The sequence below is a fragment of the Rhipicephalus microplus genome, chromosome 2 (genome assembly GCF_043290135.1).
Source record: "Rhipicephalus microplus isolate Deutch F79 chromosome 2, USDA_Rmic, whole genome shotgun sequence".
In the NCBI taxonomy this organism is placed as follows: Eukaryota; Metazoa; Arthropoda; class Arachnida; order Ixodida; family Ixodidae; genus Rhipicephalus; species Rhipicephalus microplus.
The window spans coordinates 273,311,882-273,330,797 of record NC_134701.1 but is presented as its reverse complement, the minus strand read 5'-3'; the positions used below and the strand labels follow the sequence as shown (position 1 = coordinate 273,330,797).

The following is an 18,916-nucleotide window of genomic DNA, read 5'->3' as shown; positions in this document are numbered from 1 at the left end:
TTTAAACGATGTCCTAAATGAAGATGCAGCAGGACTAGCAGCCACACTGGCGAAAGGCGTCGATGACATGCGCGCAACTTCTCCTAAAGTACAGGTAGTGATATGCACGATACCGGAGGTACCGGTGCGTGATAGCAACCTGCAAAGAGCGGTGGTCAACGCAAACCAAGAGATATGGCGGATGAGTCGAGAGAAAGGCTTTGAGGTGGTGGAAATAAACAGAGAGGTGCATAGGTGGGGGGGGGGGGGGGGGTTCAACGAGACAGAATTCACTTCGATGGGCGGCTAGGTCATGAGGTGGGTTGGCGACTTGCAGGACGTGCAGTAGCTTTTTTGGGGGGGGGGGGGCAAGCGAGCCCTTCGGGGTGCAGGATAGCTAGTAACGAGGAAAACAACCAGGGAGACTCTTTGACAGGTGGTATGAACAGATACGATTCCAAAGTGGCACCAGTATCTAAGATAGGTAGAGTCCGGGGCATATATAGACGTAGCCACGAGCGCCGAGCCGATTCAGACATAGGGTATATTAACATGCAGGGTGGTAGGAACAGGCTGAAGTGGGAAGAGGTAGAAGAACAGCTAAGGGAAGAGAGGCCGATGGTATACGGTTTTGTAGAAACACATCTCAGGGACATGGAACAACCTCCGAACAATCCGGACTACGCGTGGGAATATTGTAATAGAAGAGAAGGCAGCAGAAAGGGGGGTGGTATTGGGGCATTCATTCATAAAAGTACAGACTGTCAAAGGGTCAAGCAGGAGTGCAAGGAACACTTATGACTAAAAGGGAAAGTGGCAGGTCAAATGACACTCCTTGGTTTCGTGTACTTGTGGACGGGAGCAAAGGCCAGAGAGGAAACCAGACAATGGTAGAGTGTATATCAAAGGACATTTAGGAGTTAGGAAGAGAGTGCGAGATAATTATACAGGAGACATGAATGCGCACATAGAAGATATAGATGGGTATACCGACCCGACAGGCAAAATGATCATGGATATGTGTGAAAGGCTTGATTTGATCATTTGCAACAGTATCGAGAAGTGTGAAGGGCAAATAACATGGGAGGTAGGAGGGCTTCAGTCGACGATAGATTATGCACTGATGTCACATAGGATATATGATAAGCTCAGGGGAATGCACATAGATGAAGGTGGCTCCAGAAGTCTGGGTAGCGATCACAAACGTATCAAGCTAAGTTTCGGAAGAGCAGTGAAAGTGGGAAGGAGACAAGATGAGCAACTACAGGAAAATTTTTATCCAGAAAGGCAAATTGAAGTAGCCACTAAACAAATTGAGAAAGTAATCACGGAGGATAATAAGACAGTGTGGACATACACGAATCTAATTAGACTCTTTGAGCTAGAGCTTGCTAAGACGCGTGACAAGTCACCCCGGAAAAGAAGACACAAACCCAAAAGTTGGTGGATGAGGAAGTTAAGAGAGCCATAGCAAAACGTCAGGAAGCCTCTAGGGAACACAGACATGCTAAGCAGCGGGGTGAACCAACAGATGATGTTGAAAGAAAATGGGCAACCTTTCTAAGCTGTAGAAGGGATGCATCCCTTCTGATCAATAAAAAGATTAGAAGGAAGAGAGCTCAGTGGCTGGCAGAAGTACATAAAAAAGATAGAAAGGCAGCTGCAAAGTTTTGGAACCATGTAAACTCCCTAAGAAATGAAACGAGCCTAGAGCAGAGTTTTATAACTACAGCCCAAGGTGCTAGGCTAGAAGGGGACGAAGCTATTGAATATATAAGAACAAGGGTGACAGAAAAATTTCAACAAAGAAGTACTTCATGCACCACAATAGACAAGGACGAATCAAGTGGTGCAATGGCTCCATTTTCACAACAAGAGTAAGAAAGGGCTGAGAAAAGGGTTCCTAGTAGTACATCAACAGGCCCAGATGGCATTCCAATTAGGCTGATAAAGACATTAGGTCCGAAGTCTAAGCAGGCTTTGAGAGAGGCAGTGAGCACAGTAATAATCGATGGTGAAGTTCCCGATGGATGTAAACGTAGCAGGATGAGCATGATCTATAAAGGAAAGGGGGACAAAGGACATAAACAACTACCGTCCTATAACAGTGACATCAGTGGTCTAGAGGCTGGCGATGCAGATTATAAAGGAAAGACTGCAGGCGTGGATAGAGGATGAGGGGGTGCTGGGAGAACTGCAGAATGGGTTTCGGAAACACAGGAGGTTGGAAGACAATCTGTTCTCACTGACGCAGTGTATCGAAATAGCAGAAAAGGAACACAGGCCCCTGTGGCTAGCATTTTTGGATATCAAGGGAGCGTACGATAGCGTGGTTCAAGAGGAATTGTGGGGAATACTGGACACACTAGGCGTGGAACATGTAGTCACTAATCTTTTAAAGGGTATCTATAAAGGTAACAAGGTAGTTATAACGTGGGAAAAACAGGTATCCAAGCCTGCAGAGGTAAAACGGGGGCTTAGGCAGGGGTGCCCCCTGTCACCCTTATTACTCATGATGTACCTACAAGGATTAGAGGCAAAATTAGAGGAAAGTGGACTGGGCTTCAACCTCTCTTTAGTCAAACAAGGAAAACTTATATCAGGCACTACCAGCATTAATGTACGCTGATGATATAGTGCTAATGGCCAACAACAAGGAAGATTTGCAGAGATTGATGGACATCTGCGGTAATGAGAAAGATAGGTTAGATTTTAGATTCAGTAAGGAAAAATCAGCAGTCATGATTTTCAATGACAACGAAGGTAGTGAGCTTAGAATACAGGAGGTCACGCTAGAGATAACAGATAAATACAAATATCTGGGCGTATGGATAAGCAATGGGAACGAGTATCTGAGGGAACACGAAATATACGTGACGACTAAAGGTAACAGGAATCCAGCAGTCATGAAAAATAGGGCACTGTGGAATTACAATAGGTATGATGTTGTAAGAGGAATATGGAAAGGGGTCATGGTTCCTGGGCTGACATTCGGCAATGCGGTCTTGTGCATGAGATCAGAAGTTCAAGCAAGATTAGAAATCAAGCAACGTGGAATAGGTAGGCTTGCTTAAGGAGCTCACGGGAATACACCAAATCAGGGAGTACAAGGTGATATGGGATGGACATCATTTGAGGGCAGGGAAGCTAGCAGCAAGATAAAATTTGAGAAGCGATTGAGAGAAATGGGGGAGGAGCATGATTGAGAGGAATGGGGGAGGAGCAAGAAAGCTGAGACCGATATGTGGAGAATTGGCATGATTAAGAAGTCCGCACTAGAGATCTATCGAACTTTTAAGCAGGAAATTGCCAGGAAAAGGATCTATAGATATATGATAATACTCGGGGTAGTTCTCTACTGTTTGAGGCCAGGACGGGAGTATTGCGAACCAAAACATATCGGGCCAACTACGAAGGGGTAGACACGGTGTGCAGTGCGTGTGGAGAGGAAGAAGAAACTTCCGAACACTTGCTAATGTTCTGTAAAGGGCTTCACCTTGTAGTTCAGGTTGATGGCGCAGAGTTTTTCAAAGCACTGGGGTTTAGGGACAGTGAGGGCAAAATAGACTTCAAGCGGGTAGAATTAACTAGAAGGAGGTTTTCTGATTGGTGGCTAAAGTCAAGGCACGAGTGAAAATTAAACCCTTCACTGCAAAGTACGAATCCTCAACCTCACTATTTAAGGGAAAAAAATAAATATAGTTTTTGGTTCATTAAGTATTACGGCTTGGTGGCGCTAGCCACCGCCCGATCTAAAGGGTACAGCCATATCCATCCATCCATCCATCCAGTAGTGTGTATGCGTGCGTCAGAGGTAGCCGATATTCCAGTAGTAGTAACACATGCAATCTTGAAAAAGAAACTACAGACAACGTATAAAATACACTTTTTCTTTCCTTTTTTGCCGACACAGGTTCCGATGTGCAAAATGCAACCTTAGTTCGGCGGCGTTACCAACCATCGGGCCCTTTCATGAACTCTGAGATGTACACCGGATGGCTGGACAACTGGGGTCTGCCTAAGAGCCGCGTTGACACGCCTGTTCTGATCGACACTCTCCGCCAGCTGCTCGACATGGGCGCATCTTTCAACCTGTGAGTGCATTCGATTTACATTTGCAATGTTTTACGGTGAAAGCTTTTGAGATGACAACAGATTTTGATGACGTAGATGTCAACCGCAACCACTAGTGTCTATAATGAATATCGCGCACAACGAAAACTAAACCATCGTTCGAGCGGGACTTGAAAGGAGGCACTCTGCCACTCTGCGTGACAATCGAGTATTCTACCAAAGAGTCATGTCGGCGCTTTATACTCCTTGTAAATGAGTCACTACACGAGCGTTAAGTCGGGTGAGGAATGGGCAATAAAGTTAACAGATGTAGTGTAGCGTGGTAGAAGAGTAAAACACCACGCATCACACAGTGTGAACTGCATAACTAGTGTGTGGTTTAAATGTTACAACCCATCGCAAAGGTTCATCCATAACTCTTTCATTATCAGCCGCTGGAAGGATCAACAGGGTGCACGTTCTACCTTACATTCGTGTACTAGGTACCTCGCTTACTTGCACCATAATAAATAATGACATAGTTTGTACCTGCCTACTTCGCGGGATATTTAGTGGGTGCCTTGCAACTGTACTTACCATAGTGTCCACAAGAGAGTTTGGAAGGGGCTTCAGAAAGACCACTACTCCGGTTCTCGCTGCGACTGTGCTGCGTGTTCCGCTCAGGCCTGACTTTTTACAGCGAATGCTGTTGTGAGATCAAAACTCAAGTCACGCGCGGCGCTGTAGTTGTCCGCCGCCGTTGTTCGTCACCACATCGTACGGAATCGGAAAAAAAAAACCTAGTATCAATGGCACACTGGGGCTCGAACCCGGGTCCGCTGGGACCCAGCCCAGTATTGTACCACTGAGCCACGCTTGTGCTTAGGAGTGGTGGCAAACTTGCCGTAAACAGGCTTGATGTCGGGAAAGCAATCGCGCTAATACGACTTTAAAGCGTTTTAAAACAGCCAAAGAACAAACGGTCGTCGAACAGTGCGAATAGCGTAACAAGTGGTTCGTCCAACGTTCCAACACATTACAAAAGCTTGTTCTAGTTCACCTATTAACTGTGGCGCATACCCACTTCAGCCATAATTCCTCATCTTCGTCAGCCACTGCATGAACAATTGGCACAAAATTTTTCGCAAGTGTTTAGTGGATACCACACTTCTCAGAAGAATGACGAAAAATAGCAGAGATTTTGCCGGCCTACTACCCAAAGATTTTATTATTATTGCCCAAGTGGGTTTCAAGCAAGTGTGCTTGCAGCAGTTCTCCAATGAGTGTTTAGAAAAGGCTCTGAAAGGCCGCTCTTTCCAGCTTTCACTGTCACTGTGCTGCGCCTTCCGCACAGGCCTAGCGTTTTTTTTTTTTTTTCGCGACAACACATCGAGCGAAATTCAACGGGGAGTAAAAGTACTGTAACGAGAAAGAAAATTTCAGTGTAATTACACTTATTCAGTCATGTGTGGAACACTCGTTTATTTTTTACAGAGTTCTCACTTGTATTTCAGGTACATGTTTCATGGTGGAACTAACTTCGGTTTTAAATCTGGTGGTAAGTGGTGCCTCTTGACTTGCCTGATTGTTGGCCTTCTCGCAGAAATAGCACTTAGTATTTTATGTGCTACGAAAGCTTCCCTTTCAGTGTTTTCATGCCTGATAAGTCAGGGAAATAGCCCCGACGCGGTGTTCTAGTGGCTAAGGTAATCGGCTGCTGAGCCGCAGGTCGCGGGATCGAATCCCGGCTGCGGCAGCTGCATTTCCGATGGAGGCGGAAATGTTGTAGGCCCGTGTGCTCAGATTTGGGCGCGCGTTAAAGAACCCCAGGTGGTAAAAATTTCTGTTAAACCCCTCATATCAATCAAATCAAGAAAATACTTCATAACGTTTATAATTTACCACAATCCAGAATCAAGTTACGTAGTTGAGCAATGTTGTCATATCGACTTAAAGGCCTACTTCTGCAATATTTGTCCAACAAACGTAGCGTGTTCAATAAATGATGTATCGATTGCTCATGAGGCTTTTATTTCGTGCATGTTTCGTGCAAGAACTGCGCAAAGTTTGTGTCTGGAAGCACAAAGATAATGTGCCGGCTTTCTCTTTGTGTGTGCCCCGCCGTGGTGGTCTAGTGGCTAAGGTACTCGGCTGCTGACCCGCAGGTCGCGGGATTGAATCCCAGCTGCGGCGGCTACATTTCCGATGGAGGCGGAAATGTTGTAGGCTCGTGTCTCAGATTTGGGTGCACGTTAAAGAACCCCAGGTGGTCGAAATCTCCGGAGCCCTTCACTACGGCGCCTCTCATAATCATATGGTGGTTTTGGGACGTTAAACCCCACATATCAATCATCTTTGTGTGTGTGTGTGTGTGTGTGTGTGTGTGTGTGTGTGTGTGTGTGTGTGTGTGTGTGTGTGTGTGTGTGTGTGTGTGTGTGTGTGTGTGTGTGTGTGTGTGTGTGTGTGTGTGTGTGTGTGTGTGTGTGTGTGTGTGTGTGTGTGTGTGTGTGTGTGTGTGTGTGTGTGTGTGTGTGTGTGTGTGTGTGTGTGTGTGTGTGTGTGTGTGTGTGTGTGTGTGTGTGTGTGTGTGTGTGTGTGTGTGTGTGTGTGTGTGTGTGTGTGTGTGTGTGTGTGTGTGTGTGTGTGTGTGTGTGTGTGTGTGTGTGTGTGTGTGTGTGTGTGTGTGTGTGTGTGTGTGTGTGTGTGTGTGTGTGTGTGTGTGTGTGTGTGTGTGTGTGTGTGTGTGTGTGTGTGTGTGTGTGTGTGTGTGTGTGTGTGTGTGTGTGTGTGTGTGTGTGTGTGTGTGTGTGTGTGTGTGTGTGTGTGTGTGTGTGTGTGTGTGTGTGTGTGTGTGTGTGTGTGTGTGTGTGTGTGTGTGTGTAACAGCCTAATCTTCAAGCTTCTTTCCTGTGTTCTCAGTAACATGAAAGTAGATGAGGACGCTATCGCTTCTGATAGCATCCTCGTCTTGGTCTATGGGCTCACTCTTGCAAAATTTCTTTGTTTTTGTTTCATTCTTCGTTTCCTTCTTGCCTACCCACGGTGCGCGCACAACTGAAAACGTGCGCAGCCAATGACAACGGTGCCTTTCAGCCACAGATTACCAGCTACGACTATGACGCGCCTCTCACCGAGGCTGGCGACACGACTGATAAGTTCAAGGCCATACGTGAACTTATCGATAAGGTCAGTATACATTTTTTATCTTTGCGGAGCTATGCGATTCATGCACGATAGGTGTAACCTTGAGACGGGAAGGAGCAGTGTGGGTCAGGGAACAAACGGGGGTTAAGAATATCATAGTTGAAATTAAGAAGAAATGGACATGGGCTGGGCTGGGCGCGTATACGCGTTTGCAGGATGGCCGCTGGTCATTATGGGTAACTGACTGGATTCCAAGAGAACGAAAACGCGCGAGGGGAGGGGGGGGGGACGGAAAGTTAGGTGTGCGGATGATTAAGAAGTTTTTTAATACAACGTGGCAGCACAAAGCGCGGGACCGGGTTGATTGGTGGTACATGCGTGTGGCCTTTGCCCTGCGGGTGGGCGTATAGTCAGGCTCACGATGCGATTTATAATACAGATGCGAGAAATCGCGACGCATGTCCTCTCCCCAACAAAGGAGAGCACATCGGCATAACCACTTCTTAAAGTACGTTGTTGTTGTTGTTGTTGTTGTTGTTGTTGTTGTTGTTGTTGTTGTTGTTGTTGTTGTTGTTGTTGTTGTTGTTGTTGTTGTTGTTGTTGTTGTTGTTGTTGTTGAATAATTCTGTGAAAGAGCACGTTAGTGCGGTGTACAAATGTTTATCTGATCTCATTTTGTGTGCCAAAAATTTCATTTTGTTCCCTTTAAAACAACGCTTGATGAGTTCAGCGCAATTTCTTTCGCTGGCCTACCATGCGGCGTCTATTTACAGGTTTATCCTGGCCGAGTGACAGCACCCGTACCACGTCCGAAAAAAAAGATGGCTCTTTATGGCATCACAATGAAAAGAGTAAGTTAAACATGGGGATGTTATGTGGACAATCTGTGTTGGACGCTGTCAAGGCTAACATGAGGCCGGAATAGATTAAAATTTTAAGTGCCTTTCAAAAAAATAAACATTCTGAATGTTCATGCACAGTTAAACGAACTTGCAAAATGTTATATAAATTACTTAGTAACACGTAAAATGGTGGCGATCAAAAATGCCTAATGGACGATTAACAATTAAAACGCAAGAGAGCACAGTGCTTCTCCGTCAATATTTTAGTTTAAAAATCGATCTATCCATGTTAATGGCTCAATAAACCACGCACTTGAAGGAATAGATGCAATGCCCTATAGTTCACTATAGTGTCGATTCGAGTGCTATATACGCACTAACCAAATTATTAGCCTGCAATTATGTTTTTGGGAGGTCTACTTGCGCAAGTTACTTGCGAACAGAAGAAATTACTGTAATGGTATACCTGAAGCTAGAATAGCATTAATTTGAGTATCTGCGCGCACTTAATAAATGTCAATGATTAGGCATTACTATGTAATGGCCTTTCTATATTAAAGGGAATTAGAGGAAACATCGGGGATTTTTTTTTATTAAAGAATTGGTAGAATATTATACCTTATTCACTTAAGAGGAATCTGCGATCGTGACTGCGTTATATTATACCATATTCAATTAAAAGGGACCCGCGCTTGACTGCGTAATATAGCATTTGAAAGTTTTATGCCCTGTCGCAGTTTCATTTTTGATAATTTCGCTGGTCAAAAAGCTTGAGAAGAGAGTTTAGTTGGTTGGTAAATAAAACTTTATTCTAAAGAAGAGAGTGAGGGGCTTCATTTTTCGCAAGCCAAATGTGGGCGCTGACTCGTACTTTTAGAAGAATAGCGCGTTTTTTTTTTTTTTGAGACCTCCCTCTCACTCTGAATCTGGGCGAATACGTGCGTAATTTTACTTCTTTATGAAAACCGGCTTATTAGTCAATGCATAACGAAATACATGTTGGACGGTTGTGTTATTATATATTGTTTCGCCATTAAAAAAAATTCTTTTTCCACTTATGATTTGTTCCCCTGCGTGTGAGTTAATTCACTGGTGCTCTACACGTATTCATGAGTTTAGGTTGTCGTGGGCTTTGTGTTTGTTTGTTTGTTTGTTTGTTTGTTTGTTTGTTTGTTTGTTTGTTTGTTTGTTTGTTTGTTTGTTTGTTTGTTTGTTTGTATCGGACCCGCTTTGAAAACACCGGGAACGCGTGTACCATTGCAGATGTTCGGCCTGAAGACACTCCGGCAGCTGATGAACCACACCGTGCAATCGACCTACCCACTTACGTTCGAGCGAGTTGGCCACGTAAGAAGTTCTGAAAACTCATGATAATTCGCGCGCTTACGTGTTCTGCTGACGTCATTATAGCAACTCAAATTTCCCAACGCATCCATTCCCCAATGGCGAGGAAACTCCCGCAGTTGTGATAAAAGGATGAAATTTACGTACATTGATGAAATAGCCAGTAAAAGCTACCCTAAAGACCGAACAAGACGCTGGGTACAGGGAATAATAAAGCTACATTTATCGTAAGACAACAACCGCCGACTCGTTTTGGTATTGTTGATATATGATATGCAGGTGTGATACACGTGAGCGGTAACCATGACGAATAAAAGTATTAAAATTTTCCTTCCCACATATTTAGGACTCTGAAGCACCGACCTTTAACTATATTTGGACAGTTGAGTTCTCTCGGGATACTCTTAACCCAGAGAGGAGTTCCTGAGCGCACACTCTGTCAACTGCATTTATTTATCATTCTCCCTACGCTATTTTGTTTTGTTATCATTTATGGGATTCTGTCCACATGACGTCTGTGTTTTACCGGTTATTTGGATTACGCTGACAGCGTGGCACATGCGTACTGGTTTCTGTTATAATTATACCCACTCCTGGGATAGCCCTGCAGCTGGCCTGCAGAAATAAAGAAAGTAAAGGACTAAATAAAATAAAATGCACAACGCGGTTTTATGTGGTTTTTTTCTTACAAGGAGCAGCTATCCTTTCTAAATTACCGTATATAGGTTTTTCCCATTCTAGCGAATGGTCTATGTGACTGGACGTGCATAAGCAGCCATATACATGTGAACAATAGCTTTTGTTTGTTTTATCTAGAAGGTATAAATCACTTGTGGGCATTTCCAGGCAACTAAGCATCAACTAAAAGTGCAAGCTTGTGCCATTTGCATTTGACGTTCAGATTTCGCTCAATTACTATGACAAATATGTTAGTCGATCAATTTTGTGTGCGTGTGCTTCCAACTTTCTTTCGTTTCGACAGGCCTACGGCTTGATGCTGTACGAGACCATTGCCCCGTCCAAAGTGGGGGTGTCCCCGCTTCTGAAGGTGCCCGGCATACGGGATCGAGGCTATATCTACGTCGATGACGTGAGTTACCGCGTGAATCTTGCACATCGTTCATGATAAAAGAAGGTAGCTGCCGCAGACATAGGGGTGCGCAGGGTTCCGCATCAGGGGGAGGGGGTGAAAGTTCATATCACATGCCCCGCCCTCTTTAGTAGATGTATGGAACAAATTTTGCGCGCCCCCCCTTCCTAGGTGATTAGGCTAGGGAGGGGGGGCGCTGCCCTTTTTGCGCCGCCTGCCCCCCTCATGAGAGCATGCAGCCCAACTTGTCAATTCGCCTCACGGGGGGTTCTACGCTGATAATCAGGCACTTCTTTACACATATATGTCCAAACTTAGGAAAATTAACAAAACTAATTCATTTCCACAAAATTGTTGCTTCTACGAACTCAGAAAACAGAAGAAAGCTTTTATTTAAAAAAAAAACTTTTTCGAAGAATGGTTTCGAAGCCATCTTACATGTAGGTCACCAATGTTTGACACACCGCGAGCAAAAAACATTAGCGCCTATCACTGTCATACGAAAGTTACTGCACACTCGATAACTGAAGAACAATCGACAAAAATATCGGCAGTATCCGAACAAGTTAACTGTATACTACTTATATCTTTTTTTTTTTCGTGGTATGGCGCTCAGCTACAGGCACGCGAAATAGCCATTTTGTGACTGCAAACATGCGGTCATTTGTAGCACAAATGATCAGCTAAACTACCATGTGACGAGGACGGGACATCATAAGCACACCTTAGGTGGCGCTACCTTTTTCACATAAAAAAACATTCGGCTTATAGAGAAAGGTCTCAGTGTCCTACAAGTAGGACCATGGGCATATATGGTTAAGCAAGTGCATCGATGGCTGGCGAATGCGTACGCTACCACTGCAACTAATAACTGAATTGCCCGAGAATGTGAATGCACGCCGAAATTCGATCAATTTGCAATGTTATATGAGCACAAGAATAAGGACACGTTGCTTGTGGTAGAGGCCCAGCATGTCGATGGAAGTGCTAGAGCATGCGCGAACCAGTTGTCGATTAACATGTATTATTGCAAATGTGTATTATTGCAAATGCTGTTGGGCTTGTTTTTTATGTTCGCGTCTTGAGTTCACATTCGGCCGCATGTGTTGTTATCATTAGACATATGTGCATTTGTTTTCTTTTTCTTTTTTTTATTTCGGTTGTCAACTGAAACGATGCAATGTGTAACATTGTAATGTGATGTACCCACTCCTGCCATGGCTCCCAAAAGGCAGCCGGCAGTATCTGATGAATAAAAAAAATAAAAACTGGCATAAGGAGAGTAGAAATTCCCGACAAGTTATCTCTCGAGTATAACCCCCTCCTCCTCTTCCTCCTCCTCCTCCTCCTCCTCATTTTGTCGTGCCGGATTAACAGGTAGCGCTCCACGCCTGCGCACGCGCAGGGAAGTTATTGCGTTCTTGCGGAGAAGATTATTCTTTTCCGCCGCAGAGCGCCTCTTCAGTTGATAATCAGCGTTCCTGTTGTCTTCGTCTCTTTTTTGGGGTCCATGTCTGCGCGGCCAGGGTCGTTTATCAGAAAACCATGCATATACCAACTTGTTCAACTTCTTAAAATTCTTCGTATTTCGCGCTGCGCTTGCTTTATCAACCAGGGCTTCCCGCAGTTGCTTGCAGCTGTGCTTGGTGTTTGGAAAATTTCCTGAACTTTAAAAAAAAAAGAGTTGTGAATCGGGCGATGTCGGTTATCTATGAACTTGGCCTGTATTAGCGCGGCACACATGAAAGTAAAAGGGGGAAAGACAACAGAGACGTCTGTAAAGATAGGCGCTCAAGTTACGTCACTGGTTATGCAACAACTTAGATTAAATCATACGGGCTAGAATTTGAGCGCGGATCTTGTATCTACGGGCGATTAAAGGTTGCCCTCTTTCCGAACCGATGTCCTTTTTCTGTAGTAAAAAGGAGTTGAACTCGGCTGGTTGGTATGTTGTAAAAAAAACGGATAATTGAGATACAGAAACGTTCTTCCCAAATTCTTCACTGAGCGGCCACACCTACGCACAGTTTTCAACCGCAGTGATTGTCACGTGGATAGAACGTCCACCTCCGATGCGGGAGCCAAAAGCTCTAACCACTTGATCACCGCTGCGAAAAACAATGAGTTCAATTTCGAGTGCCGCTGGGCATGTATACTGGTCTTAATTGCGACAGTAATTATATGGTCACTCTCGACGCGTTTTTGTCGTCGGCGTCGCCGTTGCTGTCGTTTTCCGTATAAAATCTAAACTGATAACATTCCCCCTGTTCATCGTATTTTTCTGTATACTCGCTGGGGAAAGCGCGCGAGTGTTAGTGATGTACGCGGCTGAAGCAGCGATCAAACTAGCCGGCCTACCTCCGTTGCTCGCAGGGCGTATGCGATAACATGACCACGCATGTTATTCCTGCCATCGAGTGCTCAAGCAAAGAGGAAACGCCTACCCATCTTGAACAAGCATGGGGGGGGTGCGAAGGGGGGGGGGGGGGGGAGTCGCTTGAGCTGCACCTGTGAACTTTGATTTTAAGGGCGCTGGCGTGCGTGCTATCTCTGCAGCCATTAGTGGTTTTTAGCAAGCTACGGAAACACGTTACGGAAAGGCGGCAACACGGAACCGGCTGACGAGTGCGCATGCGCGACCATTGTACGCGCATACGGAAAGAAACCGTGTTGTATTTCCGTACAGTGTTTCCGTAGCTTGCTAAAAGCCTCTATTAACGCGGACGGCACGTGCGCCCTTTTACATGCTGCGCTCTGAACACGAGGAGATGGTGCAAAAGTATATCTCCTTGTAACGGCTGTATTCTCTTACATCGGCGTTTTTTTAGAGTTAGGTGATATCGGATCCAAAAGAGTTGGCTCGAATCGAATAATATCGCAATTTGTTGCTATCTCATCCACTGATTCGCCCTTGTGGCGAAACTGTGATTTTACTTCTTCAACAAGGAGAGAAGCTCTCCGACATTGCTGTCGTTGGCATTGGTATACTCATATCTCGAGAATGTGGCGTTTTTTTGTATATCTCTTCTCCTCTCTTCACTATCCCTTGCCAGGTCTTTCCTTTATACTGACTGCGTAAATTTCAGAATGCCCGCGACGATGCAAAAGGAGCAAGAGCTCGTTTTGTGCGATAACTTCATCTATACTTGGCGAAAATTTTAGTTCCGTGATAACTTGAAACGATCTTCCCTGGCCAGTGGCCCCTTTAAGTGACCAAGCATTCAGGGTTTTTTTTTAACCTGAATTTTTTTCCAGGTGTTCAAGGCCATCATTTCCCGTAGCGACCAGTTGTTCGAAGCCATCATCGAGATAAAAACCGGGCAGAGGCTGTCCATCCTCGTGGAGAACCAGGGGCGCATAAACATGGGAGCTATCGTCGACCCCAAGGTCAGTTGTGAATGTGTATAGCTCTGAAGTATCCACTCATCTCGGTTGGCGATCCACTAGCTTACATGCCATCCCTAGCTGTCCCGAACGGAAGCCAACTACACATGATGACCGAGAAAGAACGCCTAACAATGGTATGAGCTTTCCTGAAAATTTTCCCGTATTTGTACGAGCGCTCGTTCGCCGTTATCAGCAATCGCCATTCGCTCTGTTGGTTAAGGAATTCTAAATACCCATCCGGCCGTCTCGTACGCTGGAGTCTTCGGCTCAAAGAGTTCTACTTTGTTACCTATAAATCAGGACGCCGGCTTGCTGATGCCGACTGTCTTAGCAGGCAATTAAGTGATCCTGCAGAAGGATCAATAAGTTACCTGATATATGTTTATGGTGTGGGCTGAGTGTTGTTGTTTTTTTTTATATCACAATAAAGAATGCCTTTTTCGGTATATTGTTGAAACAGAAGACCAAGACGACGACATATCTTTTTTGGGCGTCGTCGACACTGCCACTTTCTCACAACAACAGTGGAACGGCGCTAAAGTGCTGTACCGCTCATTCATTTCCTCGAAAGGCTAACCAATAGCACGCCAAATTATTTACAATGGTGATGGCATCGTACTGCTTGCGCAGAGACGTACTCCGTAAGAGAAGCTTCCCACCTATAGTGGCAGCGGCTACTTACTCATGATTTACTCATCGCTCCGACGTGAGGTCTCCCATGCCTATCATCAACAAGCCGACCACGCGTCACTTGGGCTACATTCGGGCATTGACAAGGATTAGACGGAACTATTACTGGCCGAGACTTGACACGGCAGTGAAAACTTACGTGCGGACTTGTGTAGACTGCCAATGCCGCAAACTGCCACCTGTCAAGCCAACTGGCCTGTTGCGTCCTGTTCAAGTGTCGAGGACACCATTTTCACAAATCGGCATAGATTTTCTGGGCCCCTTCTCAACGTGTACTACCGGAAATAATAGGTAATCGTCCCCAGCGATTACCTCGGCCTTTAAAGCTAAGGTAACCTCACCGATTACCTTAAATATAGAACATGACGAATTGCCAACTAGCCAAACAACAAGTTTTAATTAGGGAATACATGTCTGTCAGACAAGACCGGCTAGGCACGGAGAGTCCGCTCGTATGGCACCCATGACACGTGCTTCACGCTGCCTGCGGGATCGGCATACATATATACTTAGAATATCGGAGTCAAGCTCGTTTGGGGTCTGGCGTGCCGATAATAGTGGTATAGAGCATGCGTGAGCCAACCGTATAAACTTACATGAAGAAGAAATCAAGTGTCTGTTGAGAACGTTGGTGATAAACGGACCATACAGTGTAACAGTCGTATGCGTGCTGCATGCCTGTATAGGAAGAATGAAAATTGTCATCATTTTACGTTTCAAAAATGACAAAAATGACAAAGAGACGCCGTAGTGGCTCCTAGAAATTTAGGCCATTCGGAGTTCTTTAACGGGCACCTAAATCTAAGCAGACGTGCCTCTTGAATGTTGGCTCCAATCAGAATGTTCCCACCGCAATCAGTAATCAATCCGGAGACCAGTAACGGGTCAGCAGGCAAGCGCCGTGACCGCTAGACCACTGAAGTGGATGCCCATACGAGAACAGATACCCATAAGACAACCAGATCATGGCGAGCGCGTTCCGAGATATGCATCAGCTTAGTGCGCAGCCTAACAAATAAATATGGCGTTGTCTGTATCGGTTATTTGATTACCGAGTAAATTATAGGGAGGTAATCAGAAAATCACAAACGGCAAACCTGTAAGCAGCCACGGGGTAACATGAATGTCCCGGATTTGTTTCTCTTTTTTTTCTATTGACAGGGCATTGTAGAAAATGTAACTATCGAATCCATGGTCCTGAAAAAATGGACGATGCGGCCCATCAACCTCGCCCAAGGCAGCTGGCTTCGGGACTACAGGGCGCTCAAGCAGCTTGTGGACCCACGGGAGCCAGTCACGAACAAAGGATTTGCGGTGTTCGCGGCCGATTTCAGGCTGCCGGAAGGCAAACGCATCTACGACACCTTCCTGCTCATCCAGATGTTTAAAAAGGTGCGTGTCTATTTAACCTCACAATGACTGCCGCATAAATGGCGCAAGGGCAAACGAAATTGGAATGTTACCCTGCGTGAGGTTAGCGGCTAACTGCTTTATCATCTGATCTACGGTAAGTCAATGAGATGCTGACGTAATGAAATGCTGCCGCTGTACCGACTGGGTGCTACCTATATGGCTTCAACACAAAAAAATTCGGTAGATCCCACGTACCTGGGAATCGACGTTATGCGAAGCATGCGGAGGGAAGGTGGCCGTATTGCGATTTCCTTTTATTGAGCGACACGTCATGAAATGACGCTAAATATATGTACAAATGTTGCACGCACAGACATATGTTGAAGAGTTGCAGATGTTTATATAATCACTTGTTTGACACTTGCGCAACGATGCCAATTAGAACATGCGTATCAGCAACACCAGAAGCTGATGTGAAGCGCTGATGCTCGCGAGCATGCTGGCCCTGGACACTGCTACATAAGTCAACTTCAGCGCATGGGAACTAACCACAATTTACGTTAACCCGACGTGACGGCTGTATTAAAGGAGTACATATGTAAAATTTATAAAATTGTGTAGGCAGCAGTGCAATCACCATTGAGGTTCAAGAAGATTGGCGCCTATTTGAAAAGTAGTTCCGAGATCTGGCATAGCTCTGTGGTACAATGCTTCATTGCTACCGGCAGAATGCTTGGGTTCGATTCCAGCTGGGACTCTGACATTTATTTTTCTAATTCGTTGGGTCGACGCTACCGGTGTGAGGTATTGCTCATGTGTATTCTCGTGGCACATACTCGCCCGTGGGTAAGTGCCGCTGTCTGGCGGGAAGTGTTTGACGACGTATGCAACGAGATTGTGACAATATTCATGTCCTGACCAGCGCGGCATATTTGTCAAACCATCTTACCCTCCCATGCTAATTTTGGTTCACGCCAAATCAAGGGGGTGACCACGAGAACACCCAAACATAAGTGGCTAGATAAATAGATATGTGTATAGGTAGTTAAATAGATAAATAGATACGCTCAAAGTCACCGAAGTTCGCTAAGAAATGCTTCGCATTCAACAAGCACATTTTAACGCAACATGGACAAAGGTATATGAGCCATCTACCGATCTCCGTCAAGATTACGGCGTGCTCGACATTGGCGCCCTCCCGAATTATCAGATGAGTTGTATTACTTGTTGGTTAGTTGCTTCTCATATCCCATACCTGGCGCTACTTGACGAGGCGGCACATATATATATATATATATATATATATATATGACTCACGCTCCCTGGCATTGTATACGCTGCGCTTTAGCGTAACCGGAATACTACATACAAGCTTCAGTGCAATGTAAAAACTATTTCGACATGTTATTTGTTCCCGTTAGATGAGGAGTAACGCAGAGCATAGCCTGACTGTTTCTGCAGCTTTGTCTGGAGCTGTCTTTATGTCTACTCTTTTAGGGTACTGCCCTTCTGAACGGCTTTAATCTTGGCCGTTACTGGACATCGGCGGGCCCGCAGAAAGCTCTGTACGTGCCGTCGGTGCTATTCAGGAGGGGCGCCAACCTGCTCCTGCTGCTGGAACAAGAAGCTGTCCAGTGCAACTCCAGCAAATCCAGGCCGTGCACAGTGGACTTTGTGTCCAATCGACATTTCGATGGGCCACTGCACTGGTCTGTCTAATAAAAGGGTGCTCCCTACAGAAACCATCGCAACAGATTTCTTACAAAAGGTTCGCAGGCAATAAATATATATAGATTTCTGCCGAAATTTAAGGATCGTCATGGTGCGACGAAATGTTTTAACGCGATAAGCTGACGTCTGCAATGACTGTTGAGCTCATGCATACGCCGCTAACATTGTTGTGACACCGCCATCGTTCATATAACGGAACTAATGTTGAATTCCAATGGCAGATTCAGATCAAGCTTTTCTGCCCTGAGCAGAACAATCACATTTCAATGGTGGATTGGGAGCGTGAATTGTGTGTTCCAATGGCAGATTTAGAGCAACCACAGATCACAGATTGCTCCGTGGAGCAAGAATTCTCGCTCCGCCGAAGTTAGCGAATTGGACCGGAAGTTCAAGTGACTTATCCTGCGCGCCCGCCTTTCCTCCAATCACCGATGGATGTCAAAAAAAAAAAAAACGCTTCGCACTTCCTCGCGCCCTCTCGTGCTCCCTCGCTAGATTTCCGCTCACCAACAGCTGCCGTCGAGACGCACGCGTTCCAGCCACAAATTTGGCGAAAGAAATCCCGCTCGGATCTGCGCGCTTCATTCGCAATTCAGCCCAGCGCTTGCGATCATCTAGTTGTACGGCTCACTCAGCATGTGGCGCTAGTGTGAGAGACGGACGAATGGGCGGACAGGAGCAAGGACGGACATACAGATAAACACACGGACGAATGGATAAACTAAAGGACGGACGAACGGAGAGAAGCACGTACGGAAGGACTCACGGACGAACGGACGGAAGCTTCCAGAACGCTCAACAAGGCTGAGGTAAACTACAGTGTTACCAAAAAAGGGTGCTTAGCCATACTTTGGGCGATTGTGAAATTTCGCCCACTTATATGGCCGCACCTTTGCTGTAGTTACAGACCATCATGCCTTATGTTCGTTGTCGTCGCTGAAGGATCCATCAGGTCGTCTTGCTCGTTAGGCTCTGCGACTTCAAGAGTATGACATCCGCGTCGTGCACCGTTCCGGTCACCAACATACCGATGCCGATGCGCTCTCACGATCACCACTGTCCGCTGAGGTTGCCTCTATTTCTTCTAAAGAACACGCGCTGTCCGCTCTTGACATCGACACAATGACCTCTGCACAGTGCGACGATCCATGAATAACTTCGCTTCTGGGCGTCTTATCTGGGATACCGACACTTCCCACCACTCGAGCAATGCGACGCCAGGCTTCGCACTTCACCATTCGAGGTGGCCTCTTGTACCGGCGCAATTAGTCACCAGACGGCAGGAAGTGGCTGCTCGTTATTC

The 18,916-nt window shown here is 45.7% G+C and overlaps 1 protein-coding gene across 1 annotated transcript in view; it reads left to right on the top strand.

Moving 5' to 3' along the window:
- The window catches only part of LOC119169326 (beta-galactosidase-like), a 31,830-nt gene extending 14,206 nt beyond the window's left edge, over positions 1 to 17,624 (top strand). The window contains exons 9-17 of the mRNA XM_075881827.1: positions 3,893 to 4,073; positions 5,547 to 5,590; positions 7,103 to 7,218; positions 7,950 to 8,027; positions 9,282 to 9,365; positions 10,345 to 10,452; positions 13,708 to 13,839; positions 15,691 to 15,921; positions 17,380 to 17,624. Coding sequence (XP_075737942.1) covers positions 3,893 to 4,073; positions 5,547 to 5,590; positions 7,103 to 7,218; positions 7,950 to 8,027; positions 9,282 to 9,365; positions 10,345 to 10,452; positions 13,708 to 13,839; positions 15,691 to 15,921; positions 17,380 to 17,601 — 1,196 coding nt within the window. The 3' untranslated portion in view covers positions 17,602 to 17,624. The remainder of the gene's footprint in view (positions 1 to 3,892; positions 4,074 to 5,546; positions 5,591 to 7,102; positions 7,219 to 7,949; positions 8,028 to 9,281; positions 9,366 to 10,344; positions 10,453 to 13,707; positions 13,840 to 15,690; positions 15,922 to 17,379) is intronic.
- The last annotated feature ends 1,292 nt before the right edge of the window (positions 17,625 to 18,916 follow it).